The sequence below is a fragment of the Cherax quadricarinatus genome, chromosome 81, assembly GCF_038502225.1.
Source record: "Cherax quadricarinatus isolate ZL_2023a chromosome 81, ASM3850222v1, whole genome shotgun sequence".
Taxonomy (NCBI): Eukaryota; Metazoa; Arthropoda; class Malacostraca; order Decapoda; family Parastacidae; genus Cherax; species Cherax quadricarinatus.
Window position 1 is genome coordinate 3043161 of NC_091372.1, and position 19578 is coordinate 3062738.

Genomic DNA, 19578 nt, shown 5'->3' on the forward strand with positions numbered 1-19578 from the left:
GCATATAATTATCATTTGTACTATTGTTTTCCTATAGGATAGTAGATCAGGGCTAGAAAAGACCCATTTGTAAGTTGATACATAGCGAACATTGTTTGTGGTCGGGGATCCCTGTACGTATTTATCTTTCAGTGTAGGATCATCACTTTGAATTTATTTTTGTTTAAATTATTATTTGAATTCATATTTATTATTTTCTGGCTTGTGTACTCATATTTATTACATACTAAGAATATTAATTAACATTAAGATGATTTTTTTTATTTCTATAGACTGCATATGAAAGTTACAGTGGATGGGTTTGTTTAGTAAAGTTATGAAAATACATCATCTTATATATTATAAGGAAAGCCCCTTGTTATGCTAAGCTTTTGTTTGGTTTCATTTTACACCATTTTCAGTACTAAGAGAAATTTGCATTGTGAGTTTTGTTAAATTTCTGTATTTAGCTCCATCATTTTTATGATTAATTCAATTCTTCATCTGTATTTATTTATTGACCTTGGAAAAATCTTCAGTGACAGCTAGATACACCTTAATCAGATATTGCTTGCTTGAATTCACAGTGTTTGTTAATTGATTGAGAAAATTGCAGTGTATATTTTTAAAGACTTTTAGTTAAGATTTTAATTGCATGGAAAAGGGTAAGGTACCTAGGCATTGGCAGAGAGCATGCATAGTTCCTTTGTATAAAGGCAAAGGGGTTAAAAGAGAGTGTAAGAATTATAGGGGGAATAAGCCTGTTGAGTATACCTGGTAAGGTGTATGATGGAGTTATTATTGAAAGAATTAAGCAAAACAGAAAACAGGATCATAGACGAACAAGAGGCCTTAGGAAGGGTAGGGGGGGTGTTGACCAAGTGTTTACAGTGAAGCATATAAGTGAACAGTATTTAGATAAAGGTAAAGAAGTATTTGTTGCATTTATGGATTTTTGGGTTTTTCTTTCTTTTTTGGGTCACCCTGCCTTGGTGAGAAATGGCTGACATGTCAAAAAAATATACAGTGGACCCCCGGTTCGTGATGCTATCGGTATCCGATAAATCCGGTAGCCGATGCATTATACGTATCGCCAAAAATTTGCCTCTGTTCCCGTTACAAAACCCAGTATGCGATGTGATTCGTACGAGACGTGTCCACATGTGGCCTGAACTGCCCCGTGTGTGCCAGTATTTACAAGCCAGCAAGTGTGTGCGCATCTAAGGATACATTCGGTACATTCCATATTATCCATATTATCACTGTTTTTGGTGCTTGTTTCTGCAAAATAAGTCACCATGGGCCCCAAGAAAGCTTCTAGTGCCAACCCTGTGGTAAAAAGGGTGAGAATTAGTATGGAAATTAAGAAAGATTTTGAAGAGTTTGGGGCTAACCCTAGAAGGCGGGGCCAGTTGTGGAATCCATTGTGCTTACTTCAAAGATTAAGGAAATGTGTGCAAAGTGGGTTGAACTGCAAACCTTTATGGATGAAAATCGCCCTAACACAGCTATTGCAAGCCGTGCTGGTGACTATTACAATGACAATGTTGTGGCCCATTTTAGACAAATCTTAAAGGAACGGGAGGTACAGAGCTCTATGGACAGAGACAGAAGTCCAGTGACTCTCAAGCTGGTCCTAGTGGCATTAAAAGAAGAAGGGAAGTAACCCCAGAAAAGGACTTGCTACCTCAAGTCCTAATGGAGGGGGATTTCCCTTCTACACAGTAGGTTCAACACTCTTCCCTCCTCCCATCCCATCAATCATCACTAGATCTTCATTAAAGGTTATTGTCAATTATTCTATTGTTATTATTCTATTGTTATTGTAATTATTCTATTGCATTAAACTTAATATTTCATGTGGTAAAAGTTTTTTTTCATACTTTTGGGTGTCTTGCACGGATTAATTTGATTTCCATTATTTCTTATGGGAAAAATTGATTCGCTTTCCGATAATTTTGGTTTACGATGAGCTCTCAGGAACGGATTAATATCGCAAACCGGGGATCCACTGTATATGATAGGGTGAATAGCGGGGCAATGTGACATATGTGGCAAGTGTATGGAATTGGTGATAGGTTACTGAAAACAGTTAAGAGTTTTTCCGAGGATAGTGAGGCTCAGGTTAGGATATGTAGGACAGAGGGATATTATTTTCCAATAAAAGTAGGCCTTACACCGGGATGTGTGATGACACCATGGTTGTTTAATATATTTATAGATGGTGTTGTAAGAGAAGTGAAGGCAGAGATGTTGGGGAAAGGTGTGGGATTGCAAGATGAAGAATCTAACACAAAGTAAGAGTTGTCACAGTTGCTTTTTACTGATGACACTGTGCTTTCGGGGAGATTCTGAGGAGAAATTACAAAGGTTGGTGGACGAATTTGGGAGGGAATGTAACAGAAGGAAATTAAAAGTGAACATAGGAAAGAGCAAGGTAATAAGGGTAACAAAAATTTTAGTTAAAGAAAGATTGGATATCTGATTGGAAGTAAGGAGTATGGAGGAAGTGAATATGTTCAGATATTTGGGAGTGAACTTGTCAGCAGATGGGTCTGTGAAAGACAAGGTGAACCACAGAAATGATGAGGGTGAAAAAGGTGAGTAGTGCACTGGCGAATCTGTGGAGACAGAATATTATCCGTGGAAGTAAAAAGGGGAATGTACGAGAGTATAGTGGTACCAACACTCTTATGTGGGTGTGAGGCATGGGTTGTGAATGCTGCAGCAAGAAGGCTGGAGGCAGTGGAGATGTCATGTCTGAGGGCAATGTGTGGTGTCAGTATTATGAAGAGAATTTGTAGTTCTTAGATTAGAAGGAGGGGCTGGGTTACTAAAAGTATTATCCAAAGGGCAGAGGAAGGGTTGTTGAGGTGGTTCAGACATTTAGAGAAGATTGAACAAAATAGGAAGACTTGTAGGGTGTATAAATCTGTAGTGGAAGGAAGGTGGGGTAGGGGTCATCCTAGGAAAGGTTGGAGGGAGGGAGTAAAGGTTTTGTGTGTAAGGGGCTTAGACATGCAGCAAGTGTGCATGAGCATGTTAGGTAGGAGCAAGTGGAGGCAAATGTTTTTTATAGCCTGATGTGCTGTTAGAGTGTAAGCAAAGTAACATTTATGAAAGGAGTCAGGGAAGCCAGTTAGCCGTACTTGAGCCCTGGAGGTGAGAAGGAGGGGTGGAGAAATTCATAGTTTTGTACTGTAGTGTCAGTGCCCCTCTAGCAAAACAATGGTAGAGTGAATAATGATGAAAGTGTTTCTTGTTTTTTGGGTCACCCTGCCTTGGTGGGAGATGGCCAGTTTGTTGAAAAAAAAAAAGTTAAATTTTTTTACAGTGGGGGAAATAATTTTTTTTATTTTCAGCTTGTTATTTACACTTACAATTGGACTAAAGAACAGTGTGACAATCTTCACTCAGCTATGACACGTTTGGGTCACTGGTCAACTGCTGGTAATTCCCTGCTGTCAACTATAGTCTTGCAGAAGATGGGACTCTTCCACAACCAACCATTTGTGCGCAAGACCTCACTTAAAAAAGAAGAGGTTTGCTTATACTAGTAATTGTTCTTAATATCTGGACGAAGAACTAGCTGATCTGTTGTAGATGTTTGTAGTACCAGTTGATGATCTGTTGTAGTTGTTTGTAGTACCAGCTGATGCTCTGTTGTAGATGCTTGTAGTACCAATTGATGATCCTCTCTTAGTGTTAAGATGGAGTAGCAGCTGGTGATCCTCTCTCACTGTTAAGATGCAGGACCAACTGGTGATCCTTTCTTAGTATTAACATACAGGGCCAGCTGTTGATTCTCTTATGTGGTACCAGCTGGTGACCTGCTATACATGTGAAAATCTATCACAATACAAGTTGATGATACATTTTACAACTTCTATGATAACTAAGACTAGCCTCTGTATCTTAATATAATAGTCTACTACCACTTATTCACTTGATTTTTCATATTTCCTACATGTGATCTTAAAGTGCCATCATTTTTTTTTTATATATTTCCAGGATAACAATCCTTACATGGGAAGTCCTGCATATGTCCATGGATTAATAAAATTTCAAGCTCCAGGAAGAGATTTACCAATGAACCCAGAGCGAGGCAACAGAAGGGCTCAGGTGTGTGTGTGTGTGTTCTTGTAGTGGTGACAGTTATGTCAACAAAGACATAAGTATGGAAGACAAGCCTTCTTAGGGCAAAATATTACCCTCTTAAAGACTTGTTTTGCATACTTTTGTCACTGTTCATACTTTTCTTTTTGTCAAATGATGTAATTCGTACTTTTTTATGCTGTAAAACAGTTAGCTTTAGCATATATTAACCCTCTGAGTGGATTTCATGTAGATCTACATTATTCATCCTAGGGTCCCTTATGTAGATCTGTGTTGTTGATATCAGGGCCCCTCATGTAGATCTATGTTATTGATGCCAGAGCCTCATGTAGATTTGCATTATTGATGCCAGGGTTCCCTCACATAGATCTACATTATTGATGCCAGGGGCCCCTCACACATATCTACGTTATTGATGCCAAGGTTCCTCGTGTAGATCTACATTATTGATGCCAGGGTCCCTCATGTAGATCTACATTATTGATGCCAGGGTCCCTCGTATAGACCTACATTATTGATGCCAGGGTCCCTCATGTAGATCTACATTATTGATGCCAGGGTCCCTCATGTAGATCTATATTATTGATGCCAGGGCCCCTCATGTAGATCTGCATTATTGATGCCAGGGTTCCCTCACATAGATCTACATTATTGATGCCAGGGGCCCCTCACACATATCTACATTATTGATGCCAGGGTTCCTCATGTAGGTCTCCATTATTGATGCCAAGGTTCCTCGTGTAGATCTACATTATTGATGCCAGAGTCCCTCATGTAGATCTACATTATTGATGCCAGGGTCCCTCATGTAGATCTACATTATTGATGCCAAGGTTACTCATGTTGATCTACATTATTGATGCTAGGGTCCCTCATGTAGATATACATTATTGATGCCAGGGTCCCTCATGTAGATTTACATTATTGATGCCAGGGTCCCTTATGTAGATTTACATTATTGATGCCAGGGTCCCTTATGTAGATCTAATTATTGATGCCAGGGTCCCTTATGTAGATTTACATTATTGATGCCAGGGTCCTTTTCGGATTGCGAAAAAGGAATATTACGGATTGGGAAAAAGATTTAGGAGTTCTGGTTAGCAGTAATCTGAAACCAAGACATAAGTGTTCGCAATAAAGCTAATAGAATCCTTGGCTTCATATCAAGAAGCATAAATAATAGGAGTCCTCAGGTTGTTCTTCAACTCTATACATCCTTGGTTAGGCCTCATTTAGATTATGCTGCACAGTTTTGGTCACCGTATTACAGAATGGATATAAATGCTCTGGAAAATGTACAAAGGAGGATGACAAAGTTGATCCCATGTATCAGAAACCTTCCCTATGAGGATAGACTAAGGGCCCTGAATCTGCACTCTCTAGAAAGACGTAGAATTAGGGGAGATATGATTGAGGTGTATAAATGGAAGACAGGAATAAATAAAGGGGATGTAAATAGTGTGCTGAAAATATCTAGCCTAGACAGGACTCGCAGCAATGGTTTTAAGTTGGAAAAATTCAGATTCAGGAAGGATATAGGAAAGTACTGGTTTGGTAATAGAGTTGTGGATGAGTGGAACAAACTCCCAAGTATAGTTATGGAGGCCAGAACATTGTGTAGCTTTAAAAATAGGTTGGATAAATACATGAGTGGATGTGGGTGGGTGTGAGTTGGACCTGATAGCTTGTGCTACCAGGTTGGTTGCCGTGTTCCTCCCTTAAGTCAATGTGACCTGACCTGACTAGGTTGGGTGCATTGGCTTAAGCCAGTAGGAGACTTGGACCTGCCTCACATGGGCCAGTAGGCCTTCTGCAATGTTCCTTCGTTCTTATGTTCTTATGCCAGGGTCCCTTATGTAGATTTACATTATTGATGCCAGGGTCCCTTATGTAGATCTACATTATTGATGCCAGGGCCCCTTATGTAGATCTACATTATTGATGCCAGGGTCCCTTATGTAGATTTACATTATTGATGCCAGGGTCCCTTATGTAGATCTACATTATTGATGCCAGGGTTCCTTATGTAGATTTACATTATTGATGCCAGGGTCCCTTATGTAGATCTACATTATTGATGCCAGGGCCCCTCATGTAGATCTACATTATTAATGCCAGGGCCTCTCATGTAGATCTACATTATTGATGCCAGGGCCCCTCATGTAGATCTACATTATTGATGCCAGGGCCCCTCATGTAGATCTACATTATTGATGCCAGGGCCTCTCATGTCGATCTACATTATTGATGCCAGGGTCCCTCATGTAGATCTACATTATTAATGTTAGCGTCACTCGTGTAGATCTACATTATTAATGTTAGCATCACTCGTGTAGATCTACATTATTAATGTTAGCGTCACTCGTGTAGATCTACATTATTAATGTTAGCGTCACTCGTGTAGATCTACATTATTGATGCCAGCATCACTCGTGTAGATCTACATTATTGATGCCAGCATCACTCGTGTAGATCTACATTATTGATGCCAGCATCACTCGTGTAGATCTACATTATTGATGCCAGCATCACTCGTGTAGATCTACATTATTGATGCCAGGGTCCCTCATGTAGATCTACATTATTGATGCCAGGGTCCCTCATGTAGATCTACATTATTGATGCCAGGGTCCCTCATGTAGATCTACATTATTGATGCCAGGGCCCCTCATGTCGATCTACATTATTGATGCCAGGGTCCCTCATGTAGATCTACATTATTGATGCCAGGGCCCCTCATGTAGATCTACATTATTGATGCCAGGGTCCCTCATGTAGATCTACATTATTGATGCCAGGGTCCCTCATGTCGATCTACATTATTGATGCCAGGGTCCCTCATGTCGATCTGTGCCAGGGCCCCTCATTATTGATGCCAGGGCCCCTCATGTAGATCTACATTATTGATGCCAGGGTCCCTCATGTAGATCTACATTATTGATGCCAGGGTCCCTCATGTCGATCTACATTATTGATGCCAGGGTCACTCATGTAGATCTACATTATTAATGCCAGGGCCTCTCATGTAGATCTACATTATTGATGCCAGGGTCCCTCATGTCGATCTACATTATTGATGCCAGGGTCCCTCATGTAGATCTACATTATTGATGCCAGGGTCCCTCATGTAGATCTACATTATTAATGCCAGGGCCTCTCATGTCGATCTACATTATTGATGCCAGGGTCCCTCATGTAGATCTACATTATTGATGCCAGGGTCCCTCATGTAGATCTACATTATTGATGCCAGGGCCCCTCATGTAGATCTACATTATTGATGCCAGGGTCCCTCATGTAGATCTACATTATTGATGCCAGGGTCCCTCATGTAGATCTACATTATTGATGCCAGGGTCCCTCATGTAGATCTACATTATTGATGCCAGGGTCCCTCATGTAGATCTACATTATTGATGCCAGGGTCCCTCATGTAGATCTACATTATTGATGCCAGGGTCCCTCATGTAGATCTACATTATTGATGCCAGGGCCCCTCATGTAGATCTACATTATTGATGCCAGGGTCCCTCATGTAGATCTACATTATTGATGCCAGGGTCCCTCATGTAGATCTACATTATTGATGCCAGGGTCCCTCATGTAGATCTACATTATTGATGCCAGGGTCCCTCATGTAGATCTACATTATTGATGCCAGGGCCCCTCATGTAGATCTACATTATTGATGCCAGGGTCCCTCATGTAGATCTACATTATTGATGCCAGGGCCCCTCATGTAGATCTACATTATTAATGCCAGGGCCCCTCATGTAGATCTACATTATTAATGCCAGGGCCCCTCATGTAGATCTACATTATTAATGCCAGGGCCCCTCATGTAGATCTACATTATTGATGCCAGGGCCCCTCATGTAGATCTACATTATTGATGCCAGGGTCCCTCATGTAGATCTACATTATTGATGCCAGGGTCCCTCATGTAGATCTACATTATTGATGCCAGGGTCCCTCATGTAGATCTACATTATTGATGCCAGGGTCCCTCATGTAGATCTACATTATTGATGCCAGGGTCCCTCATGTAGATCTACATTATTGATGCCAGGGCCCCTCATGTAGATCTACATTATTGATGCCAGGGTCCCTCATGTAGATCTACATTATTGATGCCAGGGCCCCTCATGTAGATATACATTATTGATGCCAGGGTCCCTCATGTAGATCTACATTATTGATGCCAGGGCCCCTCATGTAGATCTACATTATTGATGCCAGGGCCCCTCATGTAGATCTACATTATTGATGCCAGGGTCCCTCATGTAGATCTACATTATTGATGCCAGGGCCTCTCATGTAGATCTACATTATTGATGCCAGGGCCCCTCATGTAGATCTACATTATTGATGCCAGGGTCCCTCATGTAGATCTACATTATTGATGCCAGGGCCTCTCATGTCGATCTACATTATTGATGCCAGGGCCCCTCATGTAGATCTACATTATTGATGCCAGGGCCCCTCATGTAGATCTACATTATTGATGCCAGGGCCCCTCATGTAGATCTACATTATTGATGCCAGGGCCCCTCATGTAGATCTACATTATTGATGCCAGGGTCCCTCATGTAGATCTACATTATTGATGCCAGGGCCTCTCATGTCGATCTACATTATTGATGCCAGGCCCCTCATGTTGATCTACATTATTGATGCCAGGGTCCCTCATGTAGATCTACATTATTGATGCCAGGGCCCCTCATGTTGATCTACATTATTGATGCCTGGGTCCCTCATGTAGATCTACATTATTGATGCCAGGGTCCCTCATGTAGATCTACATTATTGATGCCAGGGCCTCTCATGTCGATCTACATTATTGATGCCAGGGTCCCTCATGTTGATCTACATTATTGATGCCAGGGCCTCTCATGTCGATCTACATTATTGATGCCAGGGCCCCTCATGTTGATCTACATTATTGATGCCAGGGCCTCTCATGTCGATCTACATTATTGATGCCAGGGCCCCTCATGTTGATCTACATTATTGATGCCAGGGCCTCTCATGTAGATATACATTTTGAGCACAGCTCTTTCACAAGGTGTGAGTGGTAAATATTGGCATAGATGTGAGAGAATGGGTACCTAGTGAATGTGCACAGTATAAAAAAAAAATTCTTCTCCACTCTGATCTTGTGTTTGGTTTAAAACAGCAGCTTTCAGATGTTCTCTAGGCTTACTTTTTTATGGTTTTATTGGCTGCTTCTTGGTACCATTTGATAGAATAGAAAATGTATTGTAAAGTAAAAGGACGCAAGTGCAACTAATATGACATTTTATTGTGGCATGAACCAAGAACCATCAACCAGTCAGCACAGGGGTTCACACTATACCCTGTGGAGGCTGCAACAAGATTAATGTAGGTGAAACAGCAAGAAACCTCGACACCCGCCTCAGTGAATACATGTAGGAATGATAACTTGAACAACGCCTGCATACAACACCGAAATTCTGCCAATCATCTCATGAAATTCAGGGACGCCTAATTAGTGATCAAAGAAACTAATTTCCGCAGACGCACTTGCAAATGCCTTGAATCTTCACTAATCGCTGTTTCTAATACAATTAAACAAAACAAAGGTAGCTTCACCATCTCTGAAGTCTTAGCAAGAATCCTCCTGAAAACAGTAAACTCTGCCATCACATAGTCTCTCCTGTTAATACTACACAAGCACATTACAGAGGATGAACACTGAAACAGGCTGCCTCTATCCAGCCTCCAATAGAAATATTTGTCTAGCCTATTTTTATGCTACCCAAGTAATAGCTTTTATATCCTTTTACTCATGTGCAAGTCAATTGTTCTGCCATATTGTATCACTACTACTGCTACCACTAGTAATACACCTCACTCTAAGCCTATATATACCCTCTGTGTCCATGTATTGTTTGTATCGGCTTGACAAAGTTCCCGGAGAGCAAAACATTGCCACAGTAAAATGTCACATTAGTTTCACTTGTGTCCTTTTACTTTACATATTGTCGGTAATTCTACCAACACATATAGAGAAAATGTATTACTGAAATCGTGATAATTTTGGTTGGTTTCAGGACTCGAAGTGGCTTGAAATTTGGCTCAATGTAATGGAAATATTCTATTTGTGCCAATTTTTCTGAGGACAAGTAAGGCCCTCTATACCCACCTCTATTTCATGGGTTTTTAATTGTTCTGATTCAATTATTGGGATATCATAATCCATGACTAATCATTCCTGGTATATTTTATCCAAGAAATGGGCAAATCTTATTTTTTTGTGAGATTATGAATTCAAAATGGAAAGTGAGTGTAATACAGGAGAGGCCTTAAGAAGTGATTTATGAACAGAGGAAATGTTTTCATGCATGGAATGTCTACATTGGCCACATTACTTCATTGTACTTTACTGAGTAGTTCTAATAGTTGAATGAGTGGTTTCTTCTGCTCAATTAATAGAACATAATGCATACTAGTGAAATAGATTAGAATTTTATTGATTGAAATAATGGAACTAGCTTAAAGTAGGACTCAAAGTAGGTATAATCGGCAGTGCATAAATTGCACCCAGACTGCTAACGTTGTGCCTGCATAATTTCTTAAGTTTTTCATCAAATTTTTTGTTTTTGGTGTCATTACTTTTAGAAAAAGATTTTCTTCCATTTCAAAAGAAAAAATATATTTTTTAATTGTGGACACGGAGAGCAATATTAATTTCAGGATATTGACAGCACAACTATAAAATCACTTCTTCAAACTTATAATTGTTTCAACTTCATTGTTTAAATTGTGGCCCGGTGGCCTGGTGGCTAAAGCTCCCGCTTCACACACGGAGGGCCCGGGTTCAATTCCCGGCGGGTGGAAACATTCGACATGTTACCTTACACCTGTTGTCCTGTTCACCTAGCAGCAAATAGGTACCTGGGTGTTAGTCGACTGGTGTGGGTCGCATCCTGGGGGACAAGATTAAGGACCACAATGGAAATAAGTTAGACAGTCCTCGATGACGCACTGACTTTCTTGGGTTATCCTGGGTGGCTAACCCTCCGGGGTTAAAAATCCGAACGAAATCTTATCTTATCTTAATTGTAATACTGTATTATTATATACTATATCAAAACTGTAATTCTTCTCTACCTAACTTATTAAAGCCACAAAGCTTGAACTAATAGAATATTCAATTAACTTGTATTCATTGTAACTCACCTAATGACCATATGTACAAATTACAGCAATGTATTGCCCTATTAATCTTAAGTTAGTCTTAAGTTTTCCCAAAATGCTTTGCATATTCACCCAATTGTTACACTCCTCTGTACAAACATGTATCATGCTAAAATGAAAGTATTATTATTATTATTTTTTTTTTTTTTTTTTCAACAAGTCGGCCGTCTCCCACCGAGGCAGGGTGACCCAAAAAAAGAAATAAAATCCCCAAAAAGAAAATACTTTCATCATCATTCAACACTTTCGCCACACTCACACATTATCACTGTTTTTGCAGAGGCGCTCAGAATACAACAGTTTAGAAGCATATACGTATAAAGATACACAACATATCCCTCCAAACTGCCAATATGCCAAAACCCCTCCTTTAAAGTGCAGGCATTGTACTTCCCATTTCCAGGACTCAAGTCCGACTATATGAAAATAGTAACCGGTTTCCCTGAATCCCTTCACTAAATATTACCCTGCTCACACTCCAACAGATCGTCAGGTCCCAAGTATCATTCGTCTCCATTCACTCCTATCTAACACGCTCGTGCACGCTTGCTGGAAGTCCAAGCCCTTCGCCCACAAAACCTCCTTTACCCCCTCTCTCCAATCCTTTCAAGGACGACCCCCTACCCCGCCTTCCTTCCCCTATAGATTTATATGCTTTCCATGTCATTCTGCTTTAATCCATTCTCTCTAAATGACCAAACCACCTCAACAACCCCTCTTCTGCCCTCTGACTAATGCTTTTATTAACTCCACACCTTCTCCTAATTTCCACAGTCCGAATTTTCTGCATAATATTTACACCACACATTGCCCTTAAACAGGACATCTCCACTGCCTCCAACCGTCTCCTCGCTGCTGCATTTACCACCCAAGCTTCACACCCATATAAGAGTGTTGGTACCACTATACAGTGGACCTCCAGTTAACGATATTTTTTCACTCCAGAAGTATGTTCAGGTGCCAGTACTGACCGAATTTGTTCCCAAAAGAAATATTGTGAAGTAGATTAGTCCATTTCAGACCCCCAAAGATACACGTTCAAACGCACTTACATAAATACACTTACATAATTGGTCACATTCGGAGGTAATCGTTATGCGGGGATCCACTGTACTTTCATACATTCCCTTCTTTGCCTCCATAGATAACGTTTTTTGACTCCACATATACCTCAACCCACCACTCACCTTTCTTCCCTCATCAGTTCTATGATTAACTTCATCCTTCATAAATCCATCCGCCGACACGTCAACTCCCAAGTATCTGAAAACATTCACTTCTTCCATACTCCTCCTCCCCAATTTGATATCCAATTTTTCTTTATCTAAATCATTTGATACCCTCATTATTATTATTATTATTATTAAAAGATTGTCATGCTCTTCAGATATTTTTCAATACAGATTATTCATATGGTCTTTCTTTCTACATGTTCCTTGATTATCCTCATCCACTTTCCTATTCTGAGTTACTCTTACTTTTATATCACTCCAGCCCTTGTACACTATTCATTTGCCCACATTTATATAAATTTCAAAAGTTTTTTGTTAATAATATAAGCAGTATTTAGTGCCTGCACTCAGGATGAGGGGTGTGGATGTTGTAGTTTGGAGGATCATCCAAACAGTAATGTCAGCAAACTTTTGGCAGAACAGCAACTGAATGAATGATGGTAAAAGTGTTTCCTTTTTTGTGGGGGAGGGGGGGGTCACCTGACCTTGGTAACAGATGACCAGTATATTAAAAAAACAATACTAAATATCTGACATTTATGGGCTCATAATGTTTTGCTTTAGGGTTTGTTGGCAGTACCCAGCCTAACTGACATCTATAGAGACAGCAGACTTCCAGGATCTCTTAAAATTTCTCAGTATGGAAGTATGAAGGATTTGGTACTACGCCATGGCAACCAGATGACTGATATGAGGCATCTCATTCTACAAAAAGGTATTTTCCCTTTGATCATTATTATTTTTATAGAGCATTCATTTGTATAATGTGAAGCAGTATATGAAGAAGGGGATTTCAACCATGGTGTATGTGAATAGCAGGCCCAGTGCTGAATTGTGAGAGGTATAACCAGTTGTAGAGTGCTAGGACACACTGGTGATCCCATGTACTCGCCTAATTGTGGTTGCAGGGGTTGAGTTACAGCTCCTGACCCTGAGGGATGGGAAATCTAGCCTTGTTAACCCTTAGGCTACCAATGACATGTAGTTCTGCTAACTGGGAAAATTCTAAGGTCTCCATAATGATCCTGATCAGTCTGGTTAGGCCTACATCAGAGAAAATGGGAATTGGACATAGGTGTAAGCAATATAAAAAAAAAAAGGTGTTGTAAACAGGGCACTGTGGGAGCCAGAAAACACTTTCTTCTTTAGTACTGTCAAACGATACATGGAAGTGATGTACTTTTAAGAACATATATACATAGGTCAGCTTCATACCTTCATGTCAGTAAGTACTACTACAGTTTTATTCACTCTTGTCTTATGCTTTGAAAATGAGAGAAAAAATTTTGGTAAGAAAATCTTATTTTTCAAAATCGCTTGCACCAAATTCACTCATATTTTAGACCCTGTGGCAGTTTAAGGGTTAAATCGGCAGATTTTTGTTCACACTTGTCTAGTGCTGGTAATCTAGCAGTTGCTGGAGCTTGCCTGAAATGCTCTGAATATCTATAGACTTTCTGCACACATGCAAGTGTCACCCATGTCTGTAATAAACATTGTATCATGTGAAAATTAACTTTGACTCTGATACCCATCAGTGGTATACCAGCAGTTGTTGCCTTTATAATATCTTTTATTGTGATGGTCATCGTTATCGTGTATGTACGGCTTCTTCTCACTTGCATACTCGTTTACCAACAACTCAGACTTACAACGGCCTCTCTGACCAGTATGCATACCTAAATAATATATATTACAGCTGATTTCCTCTAGTCTGTTTATTACAATATACAGTACACTACAGTATAAACATTTAAAAATATACTAAAAATGTTATAAATGGTGCAGAGGTGACATTAAAACAATATCAAAGATGACCGACACAAACCCACTACATTATAGTATGCTCCTTGTTTAGCAATGAATTCATTTACCGACGTGGTCTTAAGAACGGAACTCTGTCGTTAAAAGAGGAGAGGCTGTACATGTGTCTTCATTATATTTCTATTAGGCCTTATTTGCTAAAATTGTGTATAGCAAAGTGGCTCTTATAGGCTGCAGTATCTGAGTTTCTTTGTATTTTTTATACAATGTGTCTGAAATGCCTGATAACATATTTACACTACCATATATTAAATGCTTAGTACAGCTAGGCATAAAAAAAAGATATGAAAGTAAAATAAATACAGCCTCTTCTCACTTAGCGACGTACTTGTTTACCAACTGCTTGGACTTACGACCAGCTCTCCAACTGGTATGCATACCTAAATAATGTATATTAGAGCCAATTTCCTCTATTCTGTTTATTACAGTATGTGGTACACTACTGTAAAAACATTTAAAAATATACTAGAAACGTTATAAATGGTGCAAAAGTGACATTAAAATATATCTAAAGATGGTTGACACAAACCCACTACCAGTATAGTGTGCACCTCGTTTAACAATCAATTCGCTTACCGACCTACTCTTAGGAGTGGAACTCTATCGTTAAGTGAGGAGAGGCTGTACACAGTACTGTAGGGCCCCACTTATATGGCAGGTTAGGTTCCAGGCTACCGCCGTAAAGCGTAAATTGCCGTAAAGTGGAACACCCGTTTTTCCACTTATAAATGCATATAAATACTAGATAACAAGTTTACACTAACATATATTACGTTAGCCATAGAACTAGGCATTAAAAACAATAAAAAAGTAAAATACACATATAGTACACTCATTACTTAGCTTAAAATATTTGTAGTGTTAATGTAGGGTAAGATGAGTAGTATTTATTGTAAGAAATCAGATGTGGTATGTATGGTAGCCAGCCAGACTACCATACCAGGCCAACCCACCCACATGTAATATTCTGTGACATTTAAAGTGTCCCAGAGCAATAAAATGCATATACAGTTCACTTATTACTTACCTTAAAATATTCGTAGTCTTAACCCATAAACGGTCCAAATAGATCGACGTTCAAATCCGTAGTGCTCCAAAAGTAGATCTATGTTTTTTTTTACATATTTTCAAATACAACAAAAAAATGTAGATAGTTTTTTTACACATTTTCAAATATAAAAAAAAAAAGATGATGTACATTTTTTACATACTTTCAAATGTTGAAAAAAACGTATATATACGTTTGGACCGTTTAATAAGGGCTAATGTAGGGTCAGAGGTGAGTAAATGAGATAAAATGAATGAACAAGAGAGAGAGAGAGAGAGAGAGAAAAGAGAGAGAGAGAGAGAAAAGAGAGAGAGAAAGAAAAGAGAGAGAGAGAGAAAAGAGAAGAGTAGAGTAGAAGAGAGGAGAGTAGAGGAAAGAGGACAGGCACGGAGTTATGTAAACAAACCAGGCAAACACATCTGGTTTGTGTACAAGTTATCTCCATGTTGATACAGTAGAATAAATAAAGAGGAACACTCCCATTCTTATGTAACACTATTTTTAGAAGAAATGACGCTCTGAGTGAAGGCATACGAAAGGAATATGTATCTACAGTTACCCCAAGTAATATTATAGTACACACATTTTCTCTGATGATGGACCAGAGAAAATGTTATTCTTGCTGTCACTTGTAGAAGTTGTCTGGCTTCCACATCTAATATTTGTTAATTTATTCTACTGTGGGGTGTATTTATCATGTTTATATGCTACATATCATGTTTATTTTATAATTTTGAAAAAAAATCGTAGATGGATTAATGAAAATGTATATATTAACGTAATATATGACATTTAATGAGAGACTGATTATTATCGAGTACTGTATTATTATTATCATTATTAATATGGCATCCCGAGACATAAGACACTCTTACTGATTTTAATGTGTACCTGCATGCCAGCACAGTGTGTAAATTTATTTAGGTACAGGTATACATAAGCATAATTATCAGAGTACATATATAAAAAAATATGAAATAACTTTTAAAAACACTTGAAATTTTGGAAAGTTTCCAGACATAATGGAGAGACGTGGTGTTCACGCAGAATGTAAACAAACCAGGTGGGGCACGGTGACTGTATTAGAAAGTCAGGTGGGGCAGCCGTATAGCATGTTTTGGTCATAATTTGAAATGTCCATATTAGCGTAACACCATAAAGTGAAACGCTGTAAAGCAGGGTCCTACTGCATATGCAATGCTTACTTTAAAGTATGTTGCTAGTCACCCCTCCCTTACATAACTGTTGTGCAAAAATGGCAGAAAAATGGTAAAAACACAAAACATAGTGAATAATGGCTCAGTTAAAAACCAATAAAAATGTGGAACACCAAAAAGAGGTGCTGAATATGCAGGGCTCTTCTCTACATAATAAATTAGAAATTGAAGTCTTAATAACTAGCTTAGTGAGCAAAGTAAGTAGCAATGTCACATTAGACAACCATTGATCTCAGCTCTTACACACACCTAACCTGAACCAAGAATAAATGAAGTTTTGTAAACATCATGACAAGAGTTTTTGTTGGTAAAGAAATCTGAATATTTAGTTGATCAGCAAGTTTATTATGCGGTAAGTCTTTTTTTTTTTTTCAATGAACCAGCTGTATCCCAATAAGGCAGGGGGACCTAAAAAGAAAAACAAAAGTTTCTCTTTTTAAATTTAGTAATTTATACAGGAGAAAGGGTTACCAGCCCCTTGCTCTCGGCATTTTAGTCGCCTCTTAAGACATGCATGGCTTACGGAGGAAGAATGATATGTTTTTGTTTGTTTTATTCCCCATCCATCATCAGTTGGCTAGCCTTACTTTCATACTTACACTAGGGAAGTAATTTCTTTTTCACATAAATAAAACTGATGTACCTGTAGATAACAGTTGTTCTTGTTGCAGAAACTCAACGTAAAGTGCTATTAAAGACCTTAGTGCAAACACATGGACACTCCAGTCCAGTCTTCAATGACAAGATTTTGGCTCTGTATAAGCAGAATGCACGCATTGTACACTTCTGCTACACTCCTCTTCTGTTTCTGCCAAGGTATGATATGGACTTGCTTTAACACATTGGCCATCTACCACCAAGGCAGGGTGACCCAAAAAAAAAAAAAAAAAAAATTCTTCTTTTATATTTAGTAATTTATACTTCTTTTATATTTAGTAATTTATACTGGCACCTTGCTCATGGTATTTTAGTCACCTGTTATAACATGCATGGTTTACGGAGGAAGGATCCTCCTCTACTTATCCGTGGATACTATATAATATCAAATACCATCATGATAAAAAATAGACCGATTCTAAACAAAATTCCAGATTATTATTATTATTATTATAATGCTATCCATTTGTGGCTTGATAAAGCCCACCCTGCGGATGAACTGTTGTCAATAAGGCATTGCATTATACTGCATTGATTTGTTTTTACTAGGTAGGTTTTAATGGAAAAATTATCTGCAGTTACTCCTTTGCAACTATGGCAAGATCTGCCAGCTGTTGTTCTGTCATTTTTTTTTTTCAACAAACCGGCCGTATCCCACCAAGGCAGGGTGGCCCAAAAAGAAAAACAAAAGTTTCTCCTTTTAAATTTAGTAATTTATACAGGAGAAGGGGTTACTAGCCCCTTGCTCCTGGCATTTTAGTCGCCTCTCAAACACACATGGCTTACAGAGGAAGAATTCTGCTCCACTTCCCCATGGAGATAAGAGGAAATAAACAAGAATAAGAACTAGAAAGAAAATAGAAGAAAACCCAGAGGGGTGTGTGTATATATGTTTGTACATGTATGTGTAGTGTGACCTAAGTGTAAGTAGAAGTAGCAAGACGTACCCGAAATCTTGCATGTTCATGAGACAGAAAAAAGGACGCCAGCAATCCTACCATCATGTAAAACAATTACAGGCTTTCGTTTTACATTCACTTAGCAGGACAGTAGTACCTCCCTGGGTGGTTGCTGTCTACCAACCTACTACCTAGGGTCTGCAACATTTAATAACTAAAAATATTCTCTCCATCTTTCCAGTAATTCCATCATCCCATTTTACATCTATCTTTCATTTTTATCTGACAAGTCCATTTGCTTCCCTGGCTTTCTCTACTTATTCATCTCTCACAAAGCTATTTCTTATTCTCAACAAAATTTGATGATTAAAGACTCTCACATTCATTCATTAGCTCTCCTTTTGCACTCTCTCATCTTACCTCATTTTTTCTTTCCCTGTACTCTGCCTTCCATATGTAATCTTTGTCTCCCTTACCACCCTCTCTACTTCATCATTTCACCAATTATTCCTCTTCCCACACTTCTCCACCCTTTATAACCACAAACTACTCCTGCTCGCCCTAGCAGTGCATTCATAAATCTTCCCATATTATTGTGATTTATATATTTTTTTTTAATGCACCAGCTGTCTCCCACTGAGACAGGGTGACCCAAGAAGAAAAACAGAAATTTTTCTTATTACATGTAGTAATGTATACAGGAGAAGAGGTTACAAGCCCCTTGCTCCAGGCATTTTAGTCACCTCTTACAACACTCATGGCTTACAGAAGAAAGATTCTTTTCCACTTCCCCATGGAGATGAAAGGAACTTAGTAGAAACAAGAATTTAAGAAAATAGAATAAAACTCAGATTGGTGTGTATACATATACATGTTCAAGCTATTCTCAGATTGGTGTGTATACATATATGTACATGTTCAAGCATGTGTAGTGTGGCCTAAATGCAAGTAGAAGTAGCAAGATGTACCTGTTATTTTGTGTGTTTATGAGACAAAAAGAAAAGACACCAGCAATAATGCCATCATGTAAAACAATTCCAGTTTTTCATTTCACATGTATTTGGCAGGATGGTAGTACCTCCCTGGATGGGTGCTGTCTACCAACCTATCAAAAATTTATATTATTAGTATTCTTTCTTTCAACACACCGACTGTATCCCACCGAGGCGGGGTGGCCCAAAAGGAAAAAACGAAAGTTTCTCCTTTTACATTTAGTAATATATAGAGGAGAAGGGGTTACTAGCCCCTTGCTCCCGGCATTTTAGTCGCCTCTTACAACACGCATGACTTACGGAGGAAGAATTCTGTTCCACCTTCCCATAGAGATAAGAAGGAATAAACCAGAACAAGAACACTAGTAAGAAGATAAAAGAAAACCCAGAGGG

At 38.9% G+C, this 19578-nt stretch overlaps 1 protein-coding gene across 1 annotated transcript in view; it reads left to right on the top strand.

Moving 5' to 3' along the window:
- The window catches only part of LOC128699781 (KICSTOR complex protein SZT2), an 807931-nt gene that overhangs the window by 712156 nt on the left and 76197 nt on the right, over positions 1–19578 (top strand). The window contains 4 exon segments of the mRNA XM_070102247.1: positions 3342–3521; positions 3991–4101; positions 13113–13263; positions 17309–17453. Coding sequence (XP_069958348.1) covers positions 3342–3521; positions 3991–4101; positions 13113–13263; positions 17309–17453 — 587 coding nt within the window.